At 32.8% G+C, this 27,490-nt stretch overlaps 1 protein-coding gene across 1 annotated transcript in view; it reads left to right on the top strand.

Annotated features, from left to right (window-relative positions):
• Window positions 1-2,662: 2,662 nt before the first annotated feature.
• LOC129216627 (teneurin-m-like) overlaps window positions 2,663-27,490 on the top strand; it is a 117,646-nt gene continuing 92,818 nt past the window's right edge. The window contains exons 1-2 of the mRNA XM_054850843.1: window positions 2,663-2,801; window positions 4,358-4,822. Coding sequence (XP_054706818.1) covers window positions 2,663-2,801; window positions 4,358-4,822 — 604 coding nt within the window. The remainder of the gene's footprint in view (window positions 2,802-4,357; window positions 4,823-27,490) is intronic.

Genomic DNA, 27,490 nt, shown 5'->3' with positions numbered 1-27,490 from the left:
CATTGAAAAATATAAATACCTTGTTTTTCTTTCTTTGACGACCTGTAATTCTTCTGAAAGGCGATAAGTTCCAATCTCATCTTCTGTATGGTCCCTTAAGACTTTAAAATGGCATATCTCCTTGAGTTTTGGTTGCACAAATGTGTCAGTAATAGTGTTCACGTGTTCACTAAAGATTATTTCTCTAAATATATATTAGGGACCTGGGGCTAGTATAAAAAGATAAATTTTGTATTTTCTGACCCATTTCTATTTTTGCTTCAGGCTTTCAATATCTTAACTCTGCATCTGATTTTGAACATTTTCGCAATTGGAAGTATACATGTAGGACTAATGGTTGCGAAAATAAAAGTCTTGCAGGTTAAAACGGAACACCCTGTATATATATGTATATATAAATTGATATTCATGCTATTGTAACTAACCCTCGCTTAGAATAATCAAAATGGTGGCTCCCAAGAATACTTTGCCATTCTATTATGATTGTGAAAATTTGGATTTTTTTTTTTAATTTATTATTTTTATTTATTTATTTATTTATTTTTTATTTATTTATTTATTTACTTATTTATTTTATTTTGTGGATTTAGTAGCTTTGTTCTATTGATGGCCTTATAAGTATTCTCTGAAATGTGCAAAATTAATTTGTGACCAATCTTTTCAAAAATTATGGTTTAATTCTATGCTGAAACTGAATTAAAATTCTGCATTTTAAGAGATACCTTCGTAATACAATTGTGAAAGGTATTTTAATTATGTTGACAAATTGTATCGTAGTGTGCGTTCAGCTTATTCGACGCAAAGTCTTTGCTTTCAAAATAACTTATCTTTGAAATATAACGCTTAGTGTTTTACAATATTACGAACACTCAATTTTAGTGTTCTTTTGCGGTTCGTTCAGTATGTAAAATCAAGTTGCAAGTGTACATACGTATACTATACATATAACAACACATAAACTAAAATTCAAAAAGTTCTTAAAAACAGGAAAAAACTACCGTAAAAAATTATACTACGGTTTAACATAAGTATTAATAACGAAGGTTGCAGTAATGCTTATTCATGAAAGGCAAGTCAGAGCCCGATTAAGATATTGGGAGGCCGAGAATTTTTTCGGAGGCCCCCTTGCAGTCAAACCTTGCACTTTCAGTCATTGGCTAAAACAGTTTCAGCCATTTAGGGTTCCTTTAAAAACGAAGGCCCTAGGCCACGGCGTAGTTGGCCTATAGGCCTATTTAGTTCTCAGGCCCTTGTCATAGCCCAGTAGTTCGTTTTGACATCATTTTCTTCTTTCCTGACTTTGTTGGAACTTGCACCACTCTTACCGCGAATCAATGGCCAGAGATTCTTCCAGATATAGGGAGTGCGAGATGTCTCTCCGCGTTGGCGGGGGGTCTAAAAGTTCCCAGTTTTCCTGCCGAAAACGTCCGAAATTGTCTGGAGTGATACGGCAAGACCCCTCGTAGGGTTTTTGTCCAGCCGACAGTCTGTGTGAAGAGATGTTATTTGTCTGCTGGGAATGTCGGGACCGAGGACGACCCCCTCAGAAGCACCACTCGAAAGACCACTTCATGCATGTGATTACCCGCATGATATTTTTTCTTGCTTTTTTTTTTTTTTTTTTTTTTCAAGAACATTCTCACGCACGGGCGTCCGCATGGGATTTTCATTTTTCTAAAATTGGATAAATGAAAGGCCCTGCTGCTGGCATGGAGACTGATATCCAGGTGCTGCTACTTTGGTTCCAGAATTTGAACGATCATCGTCAGGGCCCGATAAACTGAGGTCCTTGGCCCACAATAATTTGGAGGTCCCCTGAAGGCTCTTTAGCTAACAGTGGTTGATATACAGGTTTGGGATCCCGTCTGAATGTATTTTTGGGGGCCCCTTTGTCTATCGCAGAATTATACGAATCATTTATCAAGTGCGTTTTAAATTGCTCCAAATAAAATTTCTCCTAAGTTTTTTTTTTCTTTTTTTCGATTATTAAGTCATGGTTTTTAATTTTTTTTAAAAAAAATGCGTGAATTTTCCGTATAGTTGTAATGCTATGCGTAATTCCTAAGAAATTTGGAGCCCCTTACGAAGAGGGACCCCAGGAGTAGGCCTAGTGGGCCTGTGCGGTAATCAGGACCTGATCATCGTTGAGTGTATGTGTTAATATTACAGAAGGTACTTTCCATAGGCAACTCGGTCGGGGGCAAGGGGGCAACGGCTCCCTCGCTTTCAAAAGTAAAGAGTCTTTGCCCCGCCACTTTTCTGAGTTCAAAATAAACTTTGGATCGAAAAATGATAAAATTGATTTATTCATTTGGTAAAAGAAACAAGAATTAACTTAATTAGTGCGCGCTTTGTATTTTTCTTATGTTACTATTTCCTAAAAATAAAATGTAACTTTGAAATGGGAGAAAGGTCTACCATGTAACCATTTATCCCAATTTTTGAGACTGTATTAAGAATTTTTCAGAGAAGGTCATTTAATCAACAATGACGTTAAAACTAACTTTTTAAAAGTCAACTTTAGGGGCACCTCCCACCTCCTTTGACCCCCCCCCCTTTTTTTGTGGTAGAAGTCGCCTCTGGTACTTTCACTTATTAGTAATTTCAGAAAACATCAACAACGATACGATCGGTCTGATGTCTGATACTGTGTACGGAAAAAATGCCAAATGCCCTCCTTGAATACATATCGAATTTCATCGCTTGCTATACGGGTTGGTTCTTGGCTTTAGCAATTTTAGACCTCGTTGCAAGAAGAGAACAGCTCCAGGGCTGTCCGAAGAAGAGGGCGATCGTTCCAGGTGCCAAGATGTGAGGTTTTGCCATAAACTAAGCCTTTGCTGCATTGCTTTTTTTTTTTTTTTGTTTCAATATTATTATTTTCTAAAAATAGTCTAAAAAATGCTAATACATTATATTTTACTTATTATACACATAGCTTTCCGATTAACGTTCAATCATGTAGTAGTTAAAACAAAAATGTTTGGTATTCTTCCACTTTACACCCACCATTCTGGGGAGGGAGTGGTGCGAGAAAATATTCTCCCCGTGCACCATCGTTTCTTAGGACGACCCTACACAGCTCCAGTTTAAAACTTTTAGGAATCATAAAATGAAAGTGTTTTAAGAATTCATTTTTTAAGATATTGTCTACATATTCAACAGTGTGTTAAAGTTTGCGCCTATAAAAGGAATTTCAAATACATTTTAATAAAATGTAATGTTATACACCTAAGTATTACAATTTACTGTTATGTTTAAGCATTCAAATTCTCAAGTCGGCAAAATGTGACATTCCCTTATTTTTTGCACCGAAATCTTCAATTATGATTATTAAAATGTGTTTGGTAAATTTTTCAAGTCGAATTCGAAAATATTTACAATTACATAATGACACAATTATTTGATTTGAAAAGCTCAATAAAATATACAGGTGTCCCTCGTACTCGTATGACACGATTAATTTGTTTCGTGTAGTATCGAAACCGTGTTATACGAGACTTAGAAATAATGTAAATCAAGGGATGTATACCGTGTTGTATCGAAACCTAGTTTCATAAAAACAAAGTAAAAACTTATTAGAGTTATCAACCATTAACAGAATGTATTAAACAAAAATTAAATTCCTACTTTTATAAATATAACATTCGAGTTGTATCAAAACCATGAAATATTAAATTCAAGTCTCGTACCGTGTAATATTGAAACCGTGTTATAATAATCGCAAATTTGGTACCATGTATCCATGTAATATCGAAACCGTGTTGTAGAAGTACCGTGTTATACGAGGGACGCTTGTACTTCTATTCTTTGCTCATCTTGTATAATATTTGCGTTCGGTAGTTGGTTTATTCAAATAGTGTCTTGTTACTTTACAAATTATTACAAAGAGTAAATAATTATTAATTTTTCTATGAACCAAAATATCTGAGATTAATTTTTTTTTCACAGAATCAACAAACTCAGTATATTATCAGCTATATAATCGTATAAGTGGATTGTGACAAGTTGATGATTGAAATAGTATGAAGCACTTGAATCCTCTTGAAAGTAGTATATGGGTCAAAACGCATTATGCATTATATGCAGCTGAGGATTATACTAAGTATTCACTATAATTTCTGAAATTTTGAAACTTTTACACAATCAGAGTTGTATCCCCGAAACATGTGTACTGCCCACCGATTAAATTTCCGCGTTTTGGAAAATGGATTTTTCTATAGGTTAAATAAAAAAGAAAAAAATCCAATTCGATTTTATTTTTTTCAATCAAGATCATTAGTTGTTGCTACATCTTTTTTATATTGTTCATAATTTCCTATTAGTTTTTCTTTGACATGTATTTAATTATTTTTAGGCTCCGGTAAAGAAGATCCTTTCACTTCTTCCCGGACGAAAGACAACACGCCGGACGTCCTACGTTATTCAACTCCTTCAACAGAAGAAGACGAAAACAACGAAAGGGTGTTCAACCCCCCGGCAAAGTTCGGATCCTGGGGCCAACTTCTCAACTCCAACACCAAACGGCAATATTCCTCCCTGCACCCTCCCCAGAATGTCACCTCAACTCTCCCCCGCGTTGCCAGGCAACGGGTCCAACAGCAACAGTTGTACCGGCCACATCCTGCTGGACTAAGCTCCGAAGATGATGATGACTCTGGTGAAGAACCGTCATCGACCTCCGATGATGATGAGGAGGAGGAGGAAGATGATGAGGATGACGATGGTGATAATGATGGCGGGGATCAATCGGATGCCACAACATACACCGGTTCCGAAATGGCATTAGCGGCAAGCAGGAGCGATCAGCATAGAGACAGAAGTAAGCTTTGGATTCTTAAAAATCGTTATTACAAAATAAGAATCGTTTGTGAATGTTCAATAAAGTATCATTTAGTTTAATAGGAATTGAACGACTAGATCGTTTAAAAGGCATTTATGTTTGAAATCTTAAGGTTCAAATTCCCTAAATCATCATCAAAAGTAAATACAAAACTAACCATTTAGCACCTCCCTCCCCACTTTTTTTTATCTACAATGTCCAAATAATGTTCTTTAAGTACATTTCTCTCACATTTGAAAAATATTTTTAAGGGCAAAAAGAAGAAAATAGGTTATGTATAGCACAAAAGCGTAAACCAGGGTTGCCAACTGCTCCGCATTTTGCGGAATTGCTCCGCAAAAATAGCGAAACTCCGCAGCTCCGCAAAAAAGTTATCTTGCTCCTCATTCCCTTCATTTCCGTTTTGAAGCATGACATAGTGTTTAAAACTGTTTTTTTTTTTTTTTTTTTTTTTATGCCAGTGCTTAAAATGATTATCAACCATTAAAAAACAATTACCTTACTTCCGTCACACAAAAATTTGCGGATCAGAATTTCAAAGCCCTCATATAAAAAGTTTCACTTCAAATACTCAAAAGCTGCGATAAAAGATTGAGTAAGTTTGTGTGTTTTAGCTTTTATTTTATCTTTTACACCTCGAGCTCTCACTTGGAATTCGTTTACTTCCCCTAGGAAGCATACTCTCAGGCTGAGAACCATTGTTTTACAGGAAGTAAAGAACTGAAAAGAATTCAATGAATACACACACACCTTTACAAAAATTATCTTTGGCTGTTAAAAAATAACTTCAAATGCAATATAAAAAACTCTTAACCCAACATGCTCAACTGTTAGCTCGTCTTAACGCAGTATAAATACTTCCAAATATATTAATACGCACCATCCCACTCTGAGCTTCTCGCATAGTGCTTAATAACTTGTCCCTGATTTTCTCCAAGGCTCATCAGCGTCCACTGCTCAGCAGAGAAAAGGAAAACTGATGCGATGATAATAATAAGAAAATCAGGGAGAAAGACGAATGTCTTAGCGTATATATGAGATGCTTTATAGCAGGGTATCACGATGATTTCTTTGAGAGGAGCTAATAAACGTAGGGAAGAATAATATTAAGAAAATCACATTATTCTGTTTTCGTAATAAGATATCATATCCAAACCAACTTAAATGGCGTGTCATTGTTGTTGGTCGGCAGTCTGATAACGAATATCTTTTGTAATACATATATATATATATATATATATATATATATATATATATATATATATATATATATATATATATATATATATATATATATATATATATATATATATATATATATATATATATATATATATGGTCCGCATTTAAGGGGTGGACCTTTAGAGTTCAAACAAAACGTTCTCCAAAACTTTTCAAAACTATTTCAAAAAATGCTTTTTGTTATCCTTTTTTCTGAAAAAAATATTGCTTCATTTATTTTCTTTTAAATTTCACTCGAAAAATAAAATTATTATTATTTGAAGAGTTGTACGAACTCAGTGCTTTATCAGCAGTATTTACTTGTATTTTTACTGTAGTTATTACGAACGTCCTTTCTTACAAAACAATGATGTTTTTCTACAAGTTTTGAATACCTAACGCTGACAAAAATTTCAAAATTCTTTAAATTTGAAAGTACCAAACTCTATATTTAACATATCTCATAACTGTAACAAAATGAGATTATCTAAAAAGACATCGAATATTTCACAGGGGTGAAGTTATGTAATCCACGCATCAAATTTCCTTCCTCATTTAAAAAATGCGTCATTTTTTAAATTTGCTCATGTTAATGTCCTTACACTTTACCCTTATTTAAATGTAGTTACCCTTATTAAAGCGCACTTTGATATCCCTGAGGTGTCATAAGTCAAAGGCTTATGCAAGTTAATGTACATTTTGACTCAATTCGACTACCACGTAAATCTCTCAAATTTCGACCTGTTCCATAATGATTAACTCTATAATCCTATATCTATCAGTGGTTTGCTTTTAAGTTTTTCAAGTAAAACTATTCACTAACATTTTATATCTTTAATTTTAGAAAAAGTCCTCCTCTTAATTGAATTTAATTTATCAGAATTTATGTGATTGCAATTTACGATGAATATAGAAAATATCTTAGCGATGGGATTTTCCTTCGATATTTAAGGAATCAAAAATTCCCTTTATTCAGATCCCTACCAATTTCTTAACTTGAAATTCTCTTTAATTAATAGACTTCGAATGCGTCGATAAGAAAGAGAATTACTAATTATCTTCCGTAGTGAAATAAAATTTAAATATTCAATGTCTTTCTGCTGTCTGAGCAACACAAGCAGACGATGCATGTTAGCAGACAATTTTATTTTTTAGATATACGAGAAATGTTTTTCAAATGTAGAAAAAGCTCATTAAGTTTTCATTGAGTGTCAATTTTTAAATAACATCTATCAAATAAGTCTCTTCATCACTCCTGGCTTCGGATTCTGTCATTTAAATGAAACATTTTATAGCGGATATATTTGAAAAATGTCGTGCACATCGTATGTTCTTAATTCTGTAATGAGTGGTCTAGTCTTGAACATTGCAACATTCTAAAACTAAACGTTCAAGGTTATTAGCTTAGCTTTGTATCTTAAAACAGATGAAATACAACGAAACGTCTCATTTTCTGAAAACTGATACACCGAATCATCGATTAGCCGAAATCGTTCCAGTCAATAGATTCAAATGTGAAATAAATACATAAACATCTTTACTCAGAGAAGTAAAGTGCTTTTAGGGTGCACGCAAGTTTACAAGAAAGAATTTGTTTTAGAACTCGTCAAGTTTTTCTTTCGTCTTTTAACCATGACCTTGACTTCTGTACTCTTATTATTTTGGAACTTAACCTTTTCCACATTTGATTTCCATATTTATTATGTCAAGTCTTTTATATTTTTATCACATTGTTGGGAGTATTTGAATCTTTTAATGCGTAAATAGCCTTTTAGTGTTTTCACTTTCAAGTTTTGATGAATAAAAATGGATGGTCACCCCCTTTCTGACTCAGACAGCACTACTGAGATTTTTTGAATGGGATTTCAGAGGGTTTTTGATCTCATTTTGGAAGGGTCTCGTTCTGTGTTGGGGGAAGGAGGGGGGCTCTGCAGCATTTGAAGGGATGCGACATCGCTTTTGGGGGGATGAAGAACCTTGTATAGATTGTCGTTTTGTGACCGCTTGAATACGACACAAAGTTACATGTTGACTATCTATTCAAATAACTTGCATGAACATTTTAAGTGGCGCTTGCTTTTTCTAAAATATTCTATGATTCTGCAAAGTTCATTGCTTGAACTCAATTGAAGGCGGAGAATCAGAGAAAATAATCTAACCAGTTGCGTAACGAGAAATTTTCCATGAGGAGGAGTGGGGGTTTACATGAAAATTTTCGAAATTAAAGGACAAAAAGTGCAATTTTAGACCCAAAATTGAGTTTATACTGCATTATATTGCTTCATGGGGAGGGGGGAGGTCATGACCCCCTAGCTACGCCACTGAATCTAACAACGCAATTATTGCTGTTTGAGTGGGCTATTTGCTATACTCATGTATAGTCCCTAATTTCAGAAATCGACTCCCACCCCACCTCATCGTCTTCAGAGCTGCTACTTTTCAATAGAAGCTGCTTGCATGATCCTTTCCTTCGGTATACAACCAGAACCATTTCTCGTCTCAAAAAATTCCGAGCTTCGGCGACGCCACCTAGCTGGGAAACTGTGGAACTAACCGACGATTCCTTCTCCTCTTTGCCAGTGCCGATTCTAAACCGCGCGGTGAACAACGCTCTCTGCTTCTCTCTCTCTCTCTCTCTCTTATGTGTTCATTCGCGCCTCGTTCGATTTGGGGAGATACTGTTTCCAGTGTGCTGTCAGGGAGAAGATTCATGCAAATCGTCTGCTGAAAATTTCGAAGGAAAACTTATCTACCATTCCCTTCGTCGTTTGCATCTCTTAAAATGATGTGTGTTTAATGGATAAGTGTTGTTGATCAGAGTCTGTTCTATTATAAATTGTTTATCAATTGAAATATTTTTGATAAATGCCCATCGGGAACTGACTATATTTTCTCCTGATTTTCAAGAAATGATACAGGTAACGTTTATTTTATTGCTATTTTGAATTTAAACTGCAGGACGAGGGCGAAAAATTTATGCATTATGATTTTTAAGCTGGATTATTGAGTGATGTTTAAAATCCCTTCAGTAAGAACGCTTTTTTGAAAATTTTGTGCAACTCAATTTAGCCATCTTTTATTTCCCATGCTTTTTTTAAAATTGTTATATATGAATAATAAAATTGCATTAAAATAAACAGATTAAACTGACGATAAAAATCTTCCATGATTTAGTTGGTGACCAAGATTTTATTTATTTTAAATGTCATCTTATTGTTTTCTTACAATATACTCTACATCTTCAAAAATGCGTTAAAGTACTTGGGTTGCTAGCTTTAAAATTTAGTGTTGAAAACTAGGATTTCAAAATCCTTTTAACTTTTTTTTGTTGCTCCTTTATCTCTGTAACGTTAATATAAAAAAAAAATACTTAAATGCGAAATTATGTATAAGGCCTGTTTGCATCGGTACACAAGTTCCACATTATTAAGCTGTTAAACACATTCTTACACGTAATATGCACCAAAAAATTAATAATGTTACTTTAACCAATGATATTTTTGTGCAACTACATTCTTTGCGTACCTTCAACAGACTTGTGTAAGACTTTTTTACACCAGTCTTACATTTAACAACAAAAAAAAGTACTTCTTTTGCAGTACGATGTGTAGTACTTCCCTCATAAACTTATCAGATTCTGGTGATGAGCATAAATTTGCTGCCTCTTTGGTCAATTGTTTTCGTCCTTATGTTAAAATTAATCGTTTCCAAGATCAAAGTTTCCTCGTGATATCGTTTGTCTACGTCTTTAATTAATAAAAATGGTTAATTTAAAAAAATATATGTGCAGATGCGGTCTTATAATTTAACTTGAATTTCATCGATAGTTTTTGACATCAACACATCTTTTCAAAATTGCTACGAGAACGATTTAGCCTCTTTTGACACTAAACTGATAATTAAAAAATCAAAAGGGTAAAACCAATTTGCGGTTTCCAACTCGGCTTCTGATTTTTTTAATCGTTTCCGACGTTGTGATTTCTCATTGGTGTTCCTATCGAGTTGTTTTTTTTTTTCCTTTTGATGTGTAACAATTTATAAATTGGTGATAAAATTTTACTAACATCTGTTGTGAAAATCTTTAATTCAGCTGCAACATCATAGTTGCAAACTTCAAATTTCATATTATCATAAAAATAAAGTAAGTAGTAAATTTTAAAATCAGGGGTGTGTGAAAATTTTTTAATCAAACTTCTGAAACCATATTATTAGTTTTAAACGCCATATGTGAAGTCAACACTTGCGAAATAGCTTATGCAATGAACTTTGTATTCTTCATCTACATCAAATTAAAGCTGAAACTTTTATCTTTTGAAAAGTATTAGTTTGTTTTAAAACAAATAATGACAAAAAAAGAAAAAGAATTCAAATATCAAAAATGAAAATAAGCAGTAAAACTGTTACATTAATGCAGCAACAATAATTGAACTTCAAAATTTTTTTCAGCATTTGAACAGAAATTCCTTGTAATCCCGAAATTCGCCTATACAATTACAATTACTTTTTCAAATTTTTGTTTGTTTAACATTGATTGTATCGCTGAGTAATGAAAAAACCAATGTTTCAAAAATTTCGAAGTTAGATACAATTCGTAAAATTTGATAGGAGTTTGAAAGATTTAAATACTTCGTGGGAATTCTCTCGTCAAACGTTGATTTAAAGCCACAATTTAAATTACTTTAAAATTTTCTGTTCATTGTTGAAAAAACAACATGCTTATCATGTCATTAAATCGGAAATCGCTGTATTGATTTGGGTTTAGACAATAAACTATAACGATAAAATAATAAAACTGATTTACTTTTTACTGATCGTTAACGAAAACTAACGAAGTAATGGGATAATAACGTAAAAATGGATACAAATTGACAAAATGTGTAGTGATTTTCAGTCTCACAGATGGAAGTCAAAATTTTAAAAAAATCGCTTTTTTTCTCATTAGTAATTTGATGATTAATCTATGAGTTTTAACTGAAACTTGTTTCTACTTAACAGATTGCATTAATAATGTCATTTCTAATTTAAAATCAAGCAATGCAAATAAACATTAAATATATTATTTAAAATATTTTCAAGCATAACAGCTCAGTGCATGATATATTCCTTAGTTGTTGAAGATGATGTATCTATACGTTCGGAAATATTGAATAATTCGTTTTACTTCTGTACGTCCATTTGTAGTTTAAGTTTAATCAATCAAAATTGCTTTGAAAATGCTTGAAAAATCCAGAATACAACAACATCTTTTAATTGTTTTTGAACCTTACCTTCTGAACCATATGCTACGTAGGATCGTCAGAGGAAACCTTTTACAGTAGTAGGAGAGAATGGAAAGTTTATATTAGGGTTGGAGGGAAGGAAAACGTTTTCTCACCGAAATGCCGCATTGAATTTGACAGTTTAGTTAACTGGGGTGGCCCGTACTCAAATTTTTGGAAGGGCGGGAATTCTTAAATTGCCGGACTCCAAATTTTGCCGAATGATGATGATTGTGCCGAATTGAACTCCAAATTCCTGCGAATGATGAAAATTTTGTCGAATTGAACTCCAAATTTCGACTAATGGAACTCCAAATTTTGCGGAATTATGACAGTTTTGACAAATCGTCAAACAAAATTTTCCGAATAAAGGCATTTTTGGGAGGTCACAGTAACCTCCATTGGAGTGTGTCCCTGTTAATGTCATACAAATCTAATATCTGAACGTCAATCGATAGCGAACGATAATGTGCCATATCTGCAATATAATTGGTTAATGAGTGTATTTATGATTACGGAAGTTGGAAATGGCTGCAATGCCGGCAAAGAAGTTAAGAAGGACGTAGGTTCCCCATCCCTGATGTAGGTCCTTGCTGTATAAGAGGGTATTGAAATTGAGGATGTATAACTTTCTTAGTTGTCGAATCTGGTTTATTCAGGCGTGCCACGTAATGCCATTTCCCTCTTAAAGCTACTTAGTTCTAGTTAAAAGTCATATTCCTGCAATGTTGAGTATCATCAGACTTGCTCAATGGGGGAAATTTCTGTTGCTAAAATAACATATCACAGCAACATTGCTTTCAATTGGATCTCTTTGATGAATCAGTTTAGTCACTGAGCATTTATTTCACGGTTCAAGTAGTAAAATATTGCGCGACTGCCGTTTACGGGTAAAAGGCAGTAACTGAATTTTTCTTTCTTTCTTTGTTTCTTTTTTTTTTTTTCCATCTATTGTACGTTAGTTTTGTTGAACAAGCTTGCTTATTTGGTTTCCATTGAAACAAAAATGTCTAATTCCAACAGTTCCCTACTGTTAGTATTGAACTTGTTTCTTCAAATATCTCGAAAACTCATTTCCGCAGATACTGCCGTTTAGCTGCAAAATAATGCCACGCCTCCTTAAAGAAACAGCATTGAACAAAAAATAAAGGTTTTAAAGTTACACTAATTTTAATTGATTTGTACTCAAATTCTGACTTAAAATGTGCATGGTGTATGATATGTTGCAATTACTGGTTAGTTTTGTAGCCTAAATTAATGATGCTGTAGTTTGTTTGCAAGTTTTTCTTTTAAATTGGGAAATTTTAAAGTTTATTTATTATACTAATTATACTCCTCCAATGTGAACTAACTTTATTGTACCATTATTGTAGCAAGAAAGATCATTAAATCGGACTTGTAATCAATAATTATTACGTTTTTTCAAATTTTGAGAAGTGCCGCTTTTGTCTCCCGTGAGCGATTTGTGAATGAAATAAAACCAATTGAAATAAATAACTGATGAATAAATAAAATCTTCTAAGTATTAGTTTGCTCGTGATTGCGAAAAAGGGCTTCCAAATACATACTCTCACATATTTTTTAATCTTATTATTAATGTCGAAATGTAATGACAAAAACTCACCAAGTCAACCTTCTCCTCGTAGAAATTCATTGCAAATTGTTTCTCGCTTCTACTCATCATTAACGTTTAATTCTTGTAAAGAACACAATCTCAGTTGTTATGTGCGTAAATATTAATTTTCAGCTGACAATTAATAACTTTTATCAAACTGTCAAAAAGTGAAAAATCGATCAAGTGAAGCTCGTTTTCCGTGGAATGAATCTTAAGTTTTTATCATCTCGTTAAATACACCTTTTTTTCCGTTTCTTTTTTCAATTGAATAGGAGCTTCTCGATTGAATTTTTTGATGTCCCCCAGATTTTCTTTTTTTCACTTTCATTATCTGTTTTCAGCAATCCTTCTTTTAATTTTTTCTTTAAATTAATTACTTTGTGTAATGAAAGCGAATACTTAAAGAAGCATTTGGGCTTTTTTTTAAACAGTGATTAACCAGGCTTTAATGTCTTTTCCTTACAATGAATTCAGTATCGTAAATCTTTGTACTATTATGTTTATCTTTTTGAAGCGAAAGCCAAGTTAAAAGCTTTCAAATTGTGTGAAGTGCTTCTTAGATTCGAATGTGTCATTTTGGGAGGATAACTTACATTCTCTCTCTCTCCAAAAAATAAATAAATACGTAAAATAAAATAAAAACATTTAAAAGTTAAGAAGAACTTATTGTATAAAAGCATTAAAAAAATAATGCTTCTCACCCATTATCTTTGCGTGCATAATAGTGTTTTCCTCTGACCTTTTTAGGTACTGTGTCCTGCCATCTTTTTTTTTTTTTTTTTTTTTTTTTTTCATTTCTCAAAGAGCTCTTCATGCTCCTTTGAAGTTTTGACATAACTTTATCACAAAGGCAAGTTTGGTTTTGGCCTTGACGTGTTTCTCTAACAATTTGATTTGAATATAAATCTTCTAAACTAATCATAAAAAAGATTCTCAGTAATTATTTTTAAAAATAGTCATTAATGAGAAATACTTGGAACTTGGAATTAGTATGCATGCATCATGCATGAAAGGAAAAAAGTATTATTACAAAATTTCTATTCAAAAATGCCCTTAAATTGAATTAAAGTGCCCTTTCATTTGGAAACACCCTGCTCCCCCCCCCCCTCTTTTTGGTTTGAGGATAACACTATGTAAGGTGCCACGGTGCCACCGCACAAAAGAAAAAATGTAGCTAAAAATATCAAAAATGCGATGAGGGACATTCTTGCCAAAATAATGTTGTATACTTTGATGAATTAAGAAAAAAAAATGTGTGTATTATTTTCACATTTGAGTTGAGCTCATGGTGAACTATTGAGATCAGAGAACCATCCCCCAAACTTACGCCACTGATTCTGTTCTTTAGAATTTTTTAACATTTTCTCATAAAGTGAAAAATTGTAGAAGTATGTGAAGCAGAATTGAGGAAGAAAAAAAAGACAAAAATTAATGGTTGTTCAAAATGATTTATTATTTGGTAATGCATGATGTTTCTGTTGAGTTTTAAGAAAAAACAATTTCATATACGTAGCATCCCAAATTATTTTCCCGAAATTAATGATTAAGGAGAATAAATCTGCGGGCACCACGAAATACATTTTGTTTTTCCTTTTCGCCCTATATCTACTAATACAAACACAACTTTATATTTAACGAAAATTTCATCACCAATATTTATGATCACTTCAGTCGTAATAATACCATTCAAAACTGTGAAACGTAAACAAAAAATGCCTCAAAAAAATCTTAGAAAGAATTTATTAGTGGGGAATTGTTCCATCTGATTACCTGACTAGAGTACATCATTTAATTAAACCATTGTTCCTGATTTTATGATTATCACCTTTTTGACGCATCGACAACCACTCTTTGCTCTAATCACCATCGTAAAAATAATCCGCCATAATAGAGTAACAAAACTGTAACGACCCAGCACCCAGACGAAAATGAAACCTCTTATCAAGTCGATTGTTTGAGACCGAGAACCGCAGAATATTTGTTTTATTCGTTTGGCAACATGAGGGGAAAATAGCTGCTCGGCGTGGAAGGAATATTTTTCCCACGTTCCAAAGCTCGATAAAAGCGTTTGGGAAGGATCGAAGTTTTCCTTAATGTTTACTTAGGGCCACTAGGGTTGTTGTACTTTATAGGGTTGTTAAGATCGGTCAGTTATCGTCGGCTCTTGGTCGCTCTCACGCACTGGACAAGGAAATTATTTGTTCAATCTGTGATTAATATCAGTGTTGATCGCGTCGTAATCGCCGTTGGTGAAAGGAATGTTGTAAAATAATACAAGAAGGTGGTGGTGTTTATATACAATTTAGATTACACAACCCACGTGACTGATTGATCTAAGATTTTCATTTATTGTGTTGTCCCGACCTTTCATTTATTGTGTTGTTTCCTTTAATTAAGGTGGGGATTGATGTGTTTACATCACTTTTTGGGGCTTACAAAGTTCGATTTTGAAAGAAAGAATTCAGATATTTTCTTTAATGAAAGTATTTCTTCTTGAAATGCATTGAATTTTGCTCACGTTGTTAATTTCTTATGGATTCGTACTGCTAAAAAAAAGAAGGAAAAAATTTTCAAATAATTTCGTATGCATAAAATTTTACTTTCAATTGCATTTATTTGTGCGAACGTTGAATTGACTTCTTAGCAAGCAAAAGTTTTCAAAATCCTACGGAGCTAATGTTCTATATTTCATTAATTTTGGCATCCAGGAATAGTTAATTGACAAGACTAAAATTGTCTCACATTTGCTGCGTAAAAATTACTTAACTAATTTTAAATTAAAAGCTTTATGTTTTGTGATGTATTACGAAATGTTACGTTTTTTTTTTTTTTTTTCTTTATTTTTCCTCTCAGTTAAAATTTATCATTCACTAATTTATTCCATTCACGAAGTTACATGGAACAAACCATTTTACTCTTATTCACTGTCTTCGTAAATTACGTATCTTCAAACAGTTTGTCTTCTAAGAACTGAATTAACACCTTTGTGCTTTAAATGTAAAATAAAGTATAACAACGTCTTATTACACAAAATTTGCGTATAACTGCAGACACGTGATTTGGGGTTTCAAGAAATCCTATTTTTCAATGTAATGAAGTACTAGCTTTGGGATGAATTAAAGTCATTCCCCCCCCCCCCCCCCCCCCGAAAGAGGAATTTTTTGAAACCCCGAAGCACATGTCTGCTGTAATCTGCAAGTTTTGTGTGATAAAAAGTTTGTCTTCCGTCAAAACTCAAAAAGAGTCCACAATATTTTTAATACTTAATGGGTTTTTTCAATCATTACCTAATTATAAAAATATCGAGTTGGTTTTACATTCATGATTACGAAATGTGTGAACTAGGCTGACGTTGCTTTTGGAAGTTAAAAAAAAATCTAGGAAATATACATCTTTCTTTTTAAAGGATCACGTGATTCAAAAGCTATATGATTAGGCGAAAAATAACCAGAATATATTTGATTTGATTTTCCTGCTATTTCTTCTAATAAGTTCTTGACCTTAAAGTATAAGGATTTTAAATGGCAGTATCTGTAGCCACCAACTTTTTTTCTTTTCACGTAAGACTTTATTTCGTAAAAAAAAAAACCAACGGTAATTCAATTTTTTAATCAAAACTTGCCTCCACGATAGTTTAAAATGCAGCCAAACATGTTGCCAACGTTCCTTTTGCAGGTGCAGAGGGTATCTTTGACTCGTTGCAAGCAATCCCATTCAAAGGGATTACCTCTTTTCGATCCTTTCAAAAAGTTGGCAACAGCGCTGAACTAAAGGAAAGAAATTCCCCTCTACCGCCCCCTACTGGCTAATCGCCGACTTAATCCGATACACATACTACTACCAGCAGAATTTTTGCCCTGCTTTTGTGAGACCCGCATTTCTTGTACCCAAGAAAAAAAGGGAGAAAAAAACTAGCAAGAAAAAGAAGAGCGTAAGTAAAGAATTAAATAAAAAAAGGAACTTTTGGAAGAGGGGCAGTGAGAGAAAACACGGAATCTTTTGGGAGGATTCATATTTTATTTATCTACCTTCATCGGAAATGAGATTGAGACGTTTAGTAAACTACTATAGGCAGTTTCCGTCCTGCCGAAAGGAACCAAGTTTTTGAGATGGGATTTTTGTACGTTAGGGATTATCCCGTAGGTCAATATAGTCACCTGGGAGTCTTTTGGACTACTGCCTTTGGAATAGTGAGAATAAAGAGCGCACCGTGCTTGATCAAATAGGATTGAGTGCAAAACCTGCGCTAAAGAATAAAATTAATATCCAATTGTACTGGAGGAAAAAAAGAACTTGACAATAAGCTGTTTTCCATCACAAAGTATAATTCCGTTGTCCAAACTTCCTGCTGAAGAAACAATAATTTTGTATATATTTTTTCTTATTTTGTAGTCCTGCATTTGAAACCTGTTGGGTTTTTTCCCCCCTTCTTCTTTTTGTGAGAAATTGGAGTGCTGGCATAATCTGCTATTTAAGAAAGAAAACATTTTAAATTTGATTTCTACGACTGTGACATCTGGTCAAATGCAGCTGGTATAGTTGCGTAGAAATTGTTTATTTTTAGAACGAAAAATTCTTTATTTATTTATGTTTTATTTTACTTATTTATTTAATTCAGTAACAAAAAATTTTAAAAATAAAAATAGTAAACATAAAAAAATATATAACAATATTAATAACAATTAACAATAAATTTACAAACTTATTATAGGCAAATAAAAGTTATAAATATTTATAAATTTTTTAACGCTTACAATTCTTTGCACTAATAATAATATTACGGAGAGCGGCTATGGAAACTGTTAGTTTGTGCCCCTTGATGTTATGTTCACAAGTGACCCATCGTCTACTTTAGAGGTAACTCGCAAAAACAAAGAATTTTTAATTTAATTAAAAAAATTAAACATTGTCATAAATTTACTTGAGTGTTCATACAATCGTTCGTAATACTTAAGTTTAGCATTGCAGTTAGTTTTAAAAATGTTTTCACGTGAAGAAAACTAAAAAAAATTTCAGCAACTGCTAAAACAAAGAAGTTGCCACCACAGAAATATAAAGCGGCTCATTGCTCTAAATGATTGTCCAAGAGGTACAACTGTTACTGTCGTTACTTGAGAATTTTTCCAAATTTTTTGCTTCAAGCGATCTTAGTAAAACACACAATGTTCGCATGTGCCCCGTGTTCAATGAGCCCCCTTTTCCTCTACTTATTTTAAATATTTAATTGCTTTGGTAAAATTAATTATTTTACAGCTGTTACGGTAGTAACATTTTCTAGATAGGTTCCTATAGACAAGGGGAAAATAATGTATTTTGCATTAAATTGATAAAAGAAAAAAAAATAATAATAATTCGTTTAAATTTAAATCATCGCATTTTCAGCAGATGTTCTAAATTATTGAGCAAAATAAGAAATCAATATAAATGAAGCACTAATTGGCAAAAAGTTAGTGTTTTTGCACTGATAGAACGAGTTCCATGTAGCTTTAAAATAGATTTGCTGTAATTTTATGTCGATTTATACTTCGTTCACTTGCTTGTATATTTTGTTCAATTTTTGGCACAAACAATTTTCGACTTTTGTTTGTTCTGATAATGTTCCAGTTAGTGTCTCAATTTGTTAACTAACTTAAAATCGTTAGTTACATGCCGAGCAGAGTTCCAAATCACAACTCCAACGCACCTCGTCAATTGAAGTTGTCACATGACTTGTTTCCTAACAGAAGCATAAAAAGTTGAGGAATAGGAAAAACATTACGCAAACTGCTGGAGTCATTCCAGAAAAAACATAGTTTTTAATAGAATGTGTAACAGGTGTTATACTGAGCGAAAACTAAAAAATGTCCTTAAACTTGCATGACATCTTGCTGCTACGCTAACACATTTAAGAACAAATATTAACAGAACCTTTAAAAGTATTTAACTTGTTTTTCATGCCTAATTTATTCTTAGAAAGTCAGTACATATATCTTCCGCAGATTTTTCTTACAATTATGTCCAATGCTTTATAAGATTGTTCAACATCATTTTTTAAGCGTTGATTCATTGAAAACAGAATAAAAGGGATTTCACCAATGGAGAAATTCAGAAAAATTCATTTTGACCTTTTCTTGGGTCATCGCTCCTTTGAAAATTCTGACTAGTTTAAACGAGCTATGTTTAGAAGTTAAGGAATGAAATATAATATAAAAAAATATTTAGTGTGCAATTTAAAAGATTTTTTTACATTTTATGATTTTATAATTTATATATTTCCTACAGTTATTTTAAAGAAAATAAATGATGCATTATGATCATTTCTGAAAGGAATTGATTGCAATGAATTACTAAAAATGTCGATCATTTATTCATTAATGTAACCGCTTATTGTTGCATTAACTGTTTCACATTTTTATTTAAAAGTTATATACTTTCTATACTTTTATTCTGATTTCGCTAAATCTGTCTTTCCTCGTAATTATGATTCTTTAATTTCATTACACAATTTATTTTATACGCTTTTAGTAATTTAACATTTCCCTTTTAGATGTAACTTATATAAAAGTTTAAGAAAATTATATTGCTGCTTTTAATTTTTTCTGCCGCCAATATTTGTCATCTATCATGTTGATTAAAGGTAAATTTTTTAAAATAAATCGATGCACTATGATCCTTTCCTAAAAGAAATTGATTGAAATAAATTACCAAAAATGTCGATCATTTATTTAGATTAGCATTAATGTAATTCTTTATTGTTGCATTAATTATTTCACATTTTTATTTAAAGGATTTTATTTAAAATTTATATATATATATATACGTTCTATACTTTTATTCCCATTTCACCAAATTTGTCTTTCTTCGTAATTATGATTCTCTAATTTCATTACACAATTTATTTTATACACTTTTAGTTATTTATCATTTTCCTTTTTAATGTAGCTTACATGAATGTTTAAGAAAATTATATTGCTGATTTTAATCCTTTTTGCCGCCATTACTTGTCATCTGTCATGTTGATTAAAGGTAATTTTTTAACTTATTTACGCACATAATGATCTTTTCGCCAAAAATTAGAGATCTTTAGTAATTATCATAACTTTTCTTGGTAAAATACTGCTACTGTTAAACAATAATTAAATCTTTGCCATTTTTGTGATTTAATTCAAGTTCTTGTAGATCCCATTCTCAAAGCATAAATTAAAACAAAAAGTTAATTTTAAGACCAAAATAAAAGTTACCATTTCGTTTTAGAGCTCCAGAAAATGCATTAGACATCATAATTAAATTCGATTGACACTTTTTAAATTTTGCGACCGTTTTCATCAATGGAAGCTTAATGGGAAAAAGCGAAAATTCGTCAAATGAAAGAAATATGTGTAGAAAGAATTTATTGAATTCATCATTCTTTTTTTTCTCCCAAAATTTTCTCTTTGACTTCAAATGAAATTATTCTCAGAGAATTAATTTAATTCCCCGAATCATCTTGAAGTTTCAGTTTATGGATTAACGAATGTATTTTGCACTTAAACGTCAGACGATGTTAAATTCGGATTGTAATTCTGTTACCTTAATGTATTGAAATAGAATTTTCATTCATACGTTAGAATGTAATGGAATGATCTAACTTTTTTTCCCTGTAATGGGGGCGGAATAAAAGGATTCCATTTTTTTTACTTCTCCCTCCCCTTTAAAAGAAAAAAAAAACTTTCACATTAAAATGAAATTGTAATGGTTCTTACACAGCATTTACTTCTGGAATTTATTTTAAATATTTCCATAAAATTAGTAAATGTGCTCTTCCATGAGATGAGTAAATTGAATTCTCTGGAATATTGCATTAAGAGTTAGTTAATATTAAATTAATTTTCATTGCATTAGCAAAAGGCTTGAAATCAATATATACTACATATTATTAATTTTGTTGTAGCTAGAATTAATTAATACGATGAAACCCCGATTTTACGTCCCTGGAATCTACGTTTTTTCCGTATGTAACGCTTTTTCATCAGGTCCCACCAGCAATTTTGGTGCTATGTATTTACCGTATTTTACGTTTTCCAGTCCCTTGGGAAAGGTAAAATTGATGTTTCACTATAATCTCGAATATGCATATATGAGTGTTTTGTTATGAATTGTAGTCAAGGTTAGTTTTTTTTTTTTTTTTTTTTTTTTTAAATCAAGTTTGAGCTGAGGAATGAGAAAGGAGAAAAAAATATGTTCTTACATTTCTTCTAATTATTAGTTTAGCTTAATTGAATCCAAAATAAAAATTTCATTCGTTATCCAAAAAAATGGTTACTTCACAAAAATTACAGTCGCAAAAGCAAACCATCTACAAGAATGGCGATTATAAAACCCATCACAGATTCGAGAGGGCCAAAACAAATGTCTCGCAAAATTATGAATAGTATTTATTAGTGCAAAACTACCCATTTCAGTACATGAATATATTTCAGATACTTAATGCTGTTTAATTCTTCCCAGTTTGCGTCGAGTTATCTTTTCCACGATAATTCATCAATGATTTTTCTATCACACACAAATAACTGTCCCCAAATTCTTAATGTGCGTTTTCATTCAAAAAAAATTTACTTCCAACAAAGTTATTCTGAAAAAAAATGTTGAACGATGTCCTGCAGTATTCTGAAAGATTTTGCGTCGTATGAACCAATTTAATTCAAGTTTACCCCCTCGTGATTATTTCCCAACTATCATAAACATACGGTCATTCATTAATTTTTAATCGTCATCCTATTAAAATAATTATCGGTTGAAATATTACATACTTTTAGAAAACTCTGTGAATTCACATGAAATATTGAAATAGGATAACATGATACTGATAAGCTGAATTGATGCGTTCACATATCAGGGCAATCTCACCAGAGATTTCCTTTCAAATTTGTTATTCAAAATTCCAGCCATAGCTCTCTCTCTCTCTTCTCCTTCAAGGAACTCGTCGTGTGAGAATACCTAAAGGGCCAAATGGTGGTATAATTTTCTCTTTAAAATAAATGTACATTTTAAACCGTGGTTTGTTTCTTATCCGCCCGGCAATAAATTCGTTGCACCATGCTTTGTTAATGGCTTTTGTGCAGTGATATACATCCCTCATTGTACGTAAATTGCCCGTGCCATCCGCATTGTGGAGATCTTGTGAGTCCTTAAAAAAATAACCCCGCTCATGTTCCTGGCCATAAAATCCCGTCCCATGGACATGCCTCCTTTATGACAAAATAATGCTGTATCTGGTGCCCTTCGGCGTAACAGCTCCGCGTATAATCTCGCCATTCTTCCAGCGGCAGCAACTCCCAGTTTCATTCCGAATTTAAGGGTGCAGCTGACTCGGAAAGTAAACACGCGGGTATGCCCCAACCCCCAGAGGGGAGGGACACAGGGTCACGTAGTTTTGACCCGCACTGGAGTGGAACAGGCGTTTCTCAACACGTGCACCCCCATTGACAGATAAGGGACAAATTCCTCTTTTTAGGAGGAGACCTTGTTATTCCCGTCGCCGCATATCCCCCCCCCTTTTTATCGTAGCGTGTGGTCTGTCCTGAGCTATCAGGATATTCTGCAAGGGGGATTCTTTATCGGGTGGTGACATCTTTAGTTTTTGGTGAGTGGTGCCAGAAAGACTACAGGAATTTCCTTCACAGCCAGTAAACACTTTTTCAGAATTGTTGTCTACAAAGAATAGTTTTATGTTTCCCTCTAAGTGCTGGTGATAAAACGAGGTCTTTAATCTTATCACTCCTAATTTCTCGGAACTGTGGGAGGAAATATTTCGCCTCCAGTTAGGAGGATTTATATAACTGGAAGCCAACCAAAACTATTTAATGGACATCGTGACAGTTTTACTTTGAAAGAGATAAGTTGCAAAATATCAGGGTGTCGTGTTAACGTCTTCAGTCCGAAAAGTAAGAAATCATTCTCTCGTAGAGAGCTTGATTACGGGGAAAAGGGAATCTCTTTAATTCCTCAGATTTGAAAGTGAGCCGCCCTATCACGGAGGATTTTAAGGCAATATTTTTAAAGTTTAAGTTCCTTTCGCGGTTAATTACTCTGCTGGAATTAGCAATTTAGGAATTTGCAAGTATGAATTCGTCTGTTCTTCTGCTTGTAAGTATTACTCTTCAAGGAAAAAGTTTCAAATATAACTTCCAAAAAAAAATGTAGAGAAACATTTTGATACTGTCTCAGATCCGACTTGGCTTAACTTACTTTCATCGAGTTTCCTATAAATTATTTCTAAAAATTTATATGAAAATATTACAAACACGATGATATATTGTTGTTTGAGCAAAAGGGAGCTAATCATAGGGTTATCGAGACTTGAAGTTTCAAAACTTGAGTTATTCTGCAGATTTTCTGCAGGTATCTTCAAAATTTCTGCAGATTTTTTTCAAAAAATAGAAATAGATCTTAATTCTCCGCAACTGAAGCTTATTCGGCTCAAAGCTCGACATTTCCGCAGGAAAAAGATTGTGATACCTGTGTGAATTCTCCAAAGATTTTGCAGATTTCGGGAAAATTCTTTAATTTGAAGCTACCAAATCTGAATCTACAGAATTGCCCAATTATTGTATTTAAGTCGTGACAATCCTGTGATTGGATCACTTTTGCCAAGAAATAAATACGTAAATACCTTTGTGGTCAAAAGTAGAAATAATAAACAACTAATTTTAAAAACCACAAAAATTGTAAGGTTTTATTTCTAGATCTTAGCTCAAATTTTGTGCCTTTTCAACTTCGTTTTTATAATTTTTACTTCCCATAATATTTGAATTGGTGATTTTTCCATCTTGACCTTCAAGGATTCTCCAATTACTTTCCTAAACGACCGGTTTTCGATGGAACAAGCGGTCGTTTTCAATGAGGGATGAGGTTGTGGCATACTTCCTCCTGCTATTTATTAAGACTTGACTTGCTACTCTTCGGATTAGGTCCTCCCTGAAATAGGAAAGTAAAAAAATGATTAGAATCTCCATTATCATATCTTAACTCCAATAACCCTCAATATTCATTCAGGGACCTACGGAAACCATCAACAAAGGAAGAACAACGGAATGCAGTAGTTCCGGATAGAGAAAAGTTTGCTGAAGGGCTGAGTTTCCGATAAATAATACATTCACGGTGCCACTTTTCTGGACCACTTTTGGAATTCTATATTTGAAAACAAAACGACGGTAGACGTATTTCAGCCTCTTCATTAAAAGATCTCTTACTTTAAATAGCAATTTAAAAGTTTTTATTTCGTCGCTAAAAAGAAAAATGGGCGTATCTCAAAAATATGGAAAAATTAGTTATGACCACCACATAATATGACCAATGGGCGTATGTATATCTACAATAAACAGTAAAAAAGTTACAGTCCCTCACACTGGTGGCGGTTCTCAAGCGATACAGTAAACTGGAAATCTTTAAATCGGTTTTCTGCAAAATGCTTAAAAGTGAGACACGCCTATTCGTCTTTTTAGCGACGATTTGAAAGACAAAAACCCTTCCCCCGTTTTTTTTTTTTTTTTAATAAAAATTCTGTCTTCAGTACTGAAAAAATAGTACCTTGTTATATACAGTAGAGTATAATCCGAGTTTCCGTAATCCGAATTTTGGCAAGGGCATTCAAACCTGAACAGACAATTATTTTAGCGCCTATCAGTCCCCATCTTCCCTAGTAAAAAATGTAGAAATGCACTGCTGCCAAGTGTTGTTTTCTTGCTAATTGACAAACTATAAACTGAATTGCACTGCATCGTTCTGAAGTGCAATACTTCTCTAAATTTGTGTTAAATCACAAAAATGGCCTTTTTGTTTCTTTTTTTTTTAACGTAATGACTACATAATAAGGCAAAGGGAACAAAATACATTATTACATTCGGGAAATTAATATTCGTTTTTTCCAAGGATAATAATATGCATCATAAGCAAAACAAAAAAAAAGCGTTTAATTACTTTCGTGGAAAATGTGTAAATGTATTTCTCTTGTTCTCCCTTGTAATCAGTTCATACAGTTATTATAAGTGTTAAACTGTCTCTGTGTGTGCCAGGAAGTATGTTTTCTTTTCTTTTCCTTTTTTCTCCCCTTATCCCGTTTTATCCACAGCGCTCTTGTTAAGATAATTCATCATATCTCTAGTAAAACTGTCTTTTCATTACATTTCATTTGCATCCTTCAGGGAATTAAGTGACGTCACGTTGCTGTGGTAACAACACGACTGCCAAACGCTGAAACAATTTTCTTAATAAAATCTGCCCATTTATAGATTTTAATGCTGTCATACTAAGATTCAGAAAATTATTAGAATTAACGGGAGGATTTCCCATTATTTCCTGCTACCTCACTTTCTTCCCCTTTTGTATTTGTTTTTCTTTAAAATATTAATTTTCAGGGCATTTTTGATGCATTTTTTATAAACGATTTTCGGTTGAATGTTTTTTGAACGATGTTTCGTTTTCAACCACCCGAAAAAATAATATCTATATATAAACTGTTTTAACAAAACTGGATGACATAGATTTCCTAAATGCGCATCAGAGATGCACCATTTAGACATTTCGTTTAATACGTAGCTTTTATCTTCCCTTACCTATAACAGTAGTTATGCTATAATTTAAATTACTTTTTAGAGAAACCTATTCGGTCGATTCGTAAGCGGTTCTGCCATTCGACACTACCGCCATCTTATGGATATAAAGCGAAATACTATCCCAGCGCTTAATATTCTCCACTAGTTGAATTTGAGAATTAAAATTCAAACCACACAGTGGAGTCTGCCTGCACGATTTTCTTGAAAAATATCTGGATAATTTACGTGATTTTTCTGGAAAATTCGAGCGACTGTGCGTTATTTCATCCTTATTGTGAACCGAAATTTGCATCTGGAATATCCGGCTGTGGCATAATACAACTCTTTAATGGCATCTGCTACATTAGGAGGGAAGAACGTATGGCCTTTCTCCTTTGCTTTCGTTGTTACTTCCTTTTAGATTGTATAACAAAACGCCGCATGCATCTGGGTAATATCGGAAGAGCTTCTATTGTCGCTATAAAATATATCGATTTCTTGATATCAAATTTCCCCCACTTGTAATACTGGGAAATAGCTGGCGGGATATTCCGCTTATTTTTAAGTTACGTCATCGAAGGTTTTGAGTTATCTTTTGCAAAATGGAGTAAAAGCAATTTGTTATAGTGCATTTTGTTAATTAAAAGGTATTTTCATTTGATAATCTTAATTTTTCAAGGACTTGAGTTTTCAATTTTTTAACAAATTTTCGAAAGTCTTAACGTACCTCAAATATTTTGCTTGTTAATAAGTATGAGCATTGATTTTGAAAAACCAATGATAAAAGCAAATTAAAATCACATATTTTATCGTCGAATGAAATTTAACAAATCTTTTCCCTTTAAGGAAAATAATGTGTTTTTAACATCAAGATACAATTTTGAACATCTGCAGAGTTTAAAACTCTGCAGAATTCCTGCAAAACATTTGGCGTCTATGAATAGCCGTTCCTTCTTTTAAATCCTTTACTCCCCCCGGCTCAGTCGCCCAATGATCGGCTATATGAGTGTATCTCTAAGAAAAAATTATTTTTTACTTTATGCTCGATATTTTGGTCTTGAATTTCAAAATCCGAAAAAAATATTTCTTCAAAATCGTAACTTAGTAAACTAGATAAGATAATTGAGGTAGCGAGAAGCAAAGGAATCGAAGTGACAAAACTGAAGTTTTGAGTAAAAAAATAAAGGTAAGGCTTTTTACTGAACAGTTTTTCTAAATCATGCTGTATAACCAGGGCTGCGGAGTCGGAAGGAAAATAACCGACTCCGACTCATGGATTTTGAAACGCCGACTCCGATCCCTGATTTTTTTTTTTTTTTAAATTTAATGTACTTTTTTCAATTCCCTCTCTCTCTCTCTCTTTAGGGGAAGGGGGAAAACCTCTAAACAGAGATTGAAATATTAATTCTTTTTTATGAAAATTTCGCATTTTGTTTTTTATTGTAAACCCAAGAAGCAGACAACGTTAGAAATTCAATTTAAAAATTAAATTTTCCAATAGTTACAAGTTTAAAAGTGAAATGACTTAAAAATTCTTTTAAAAAATGAAAAGGATTAGCTGTAATTCCCCCCCCCCCTCCTTTATTGTTTAACAAGTAGATATTGATCAAATCGTGTGCTTTCAATTTTTGAAAGCTGTAACTGGAGAGAAAAAAAGCTGTTTTTCAAAGTCCTAGTTCTTGAGAGGGGGTGGTTTGGCCCGGGTAAGACCCATCTGGTAAGGTGACACCAAAAGTTAATTTCAGAGTTTATAAAAAATATAAATATTTTAATTGTTAAAATTTTCCCGAATATATTTTAAATTATATTTCATCAATAAAATTTCAACAAAAATAAGGCACATACGTTAGCAGCTAATTCTACACAAAATACGGCAGTATACAAATTTGTACGAATAGCTTTTACTATACCTATATTTTTGAATTTTATTGGCTACTTTAGAAAGATTAATATGAAGATTTTAAGATTAACTGCAATTATTGAATGTTGCAATCAAAAAATT

Source organism: Uloborus diversus, chromosome 2 (assembly GCF_026930045.1).
Source record: "Uloborus diversus isolate 005 chromosome 2, Udiv.v.3.1, whole genome shotgun sequence".
Lineage (NCBI taxonomy): Eukaryota > Metazoa > Arthropoda > Arachnida > Araneae > Uloboridae > Uloborus > Uloborus diversus.
This window is presented reverse-complemented; position numbering and strand designations above follow the sequence as displayed.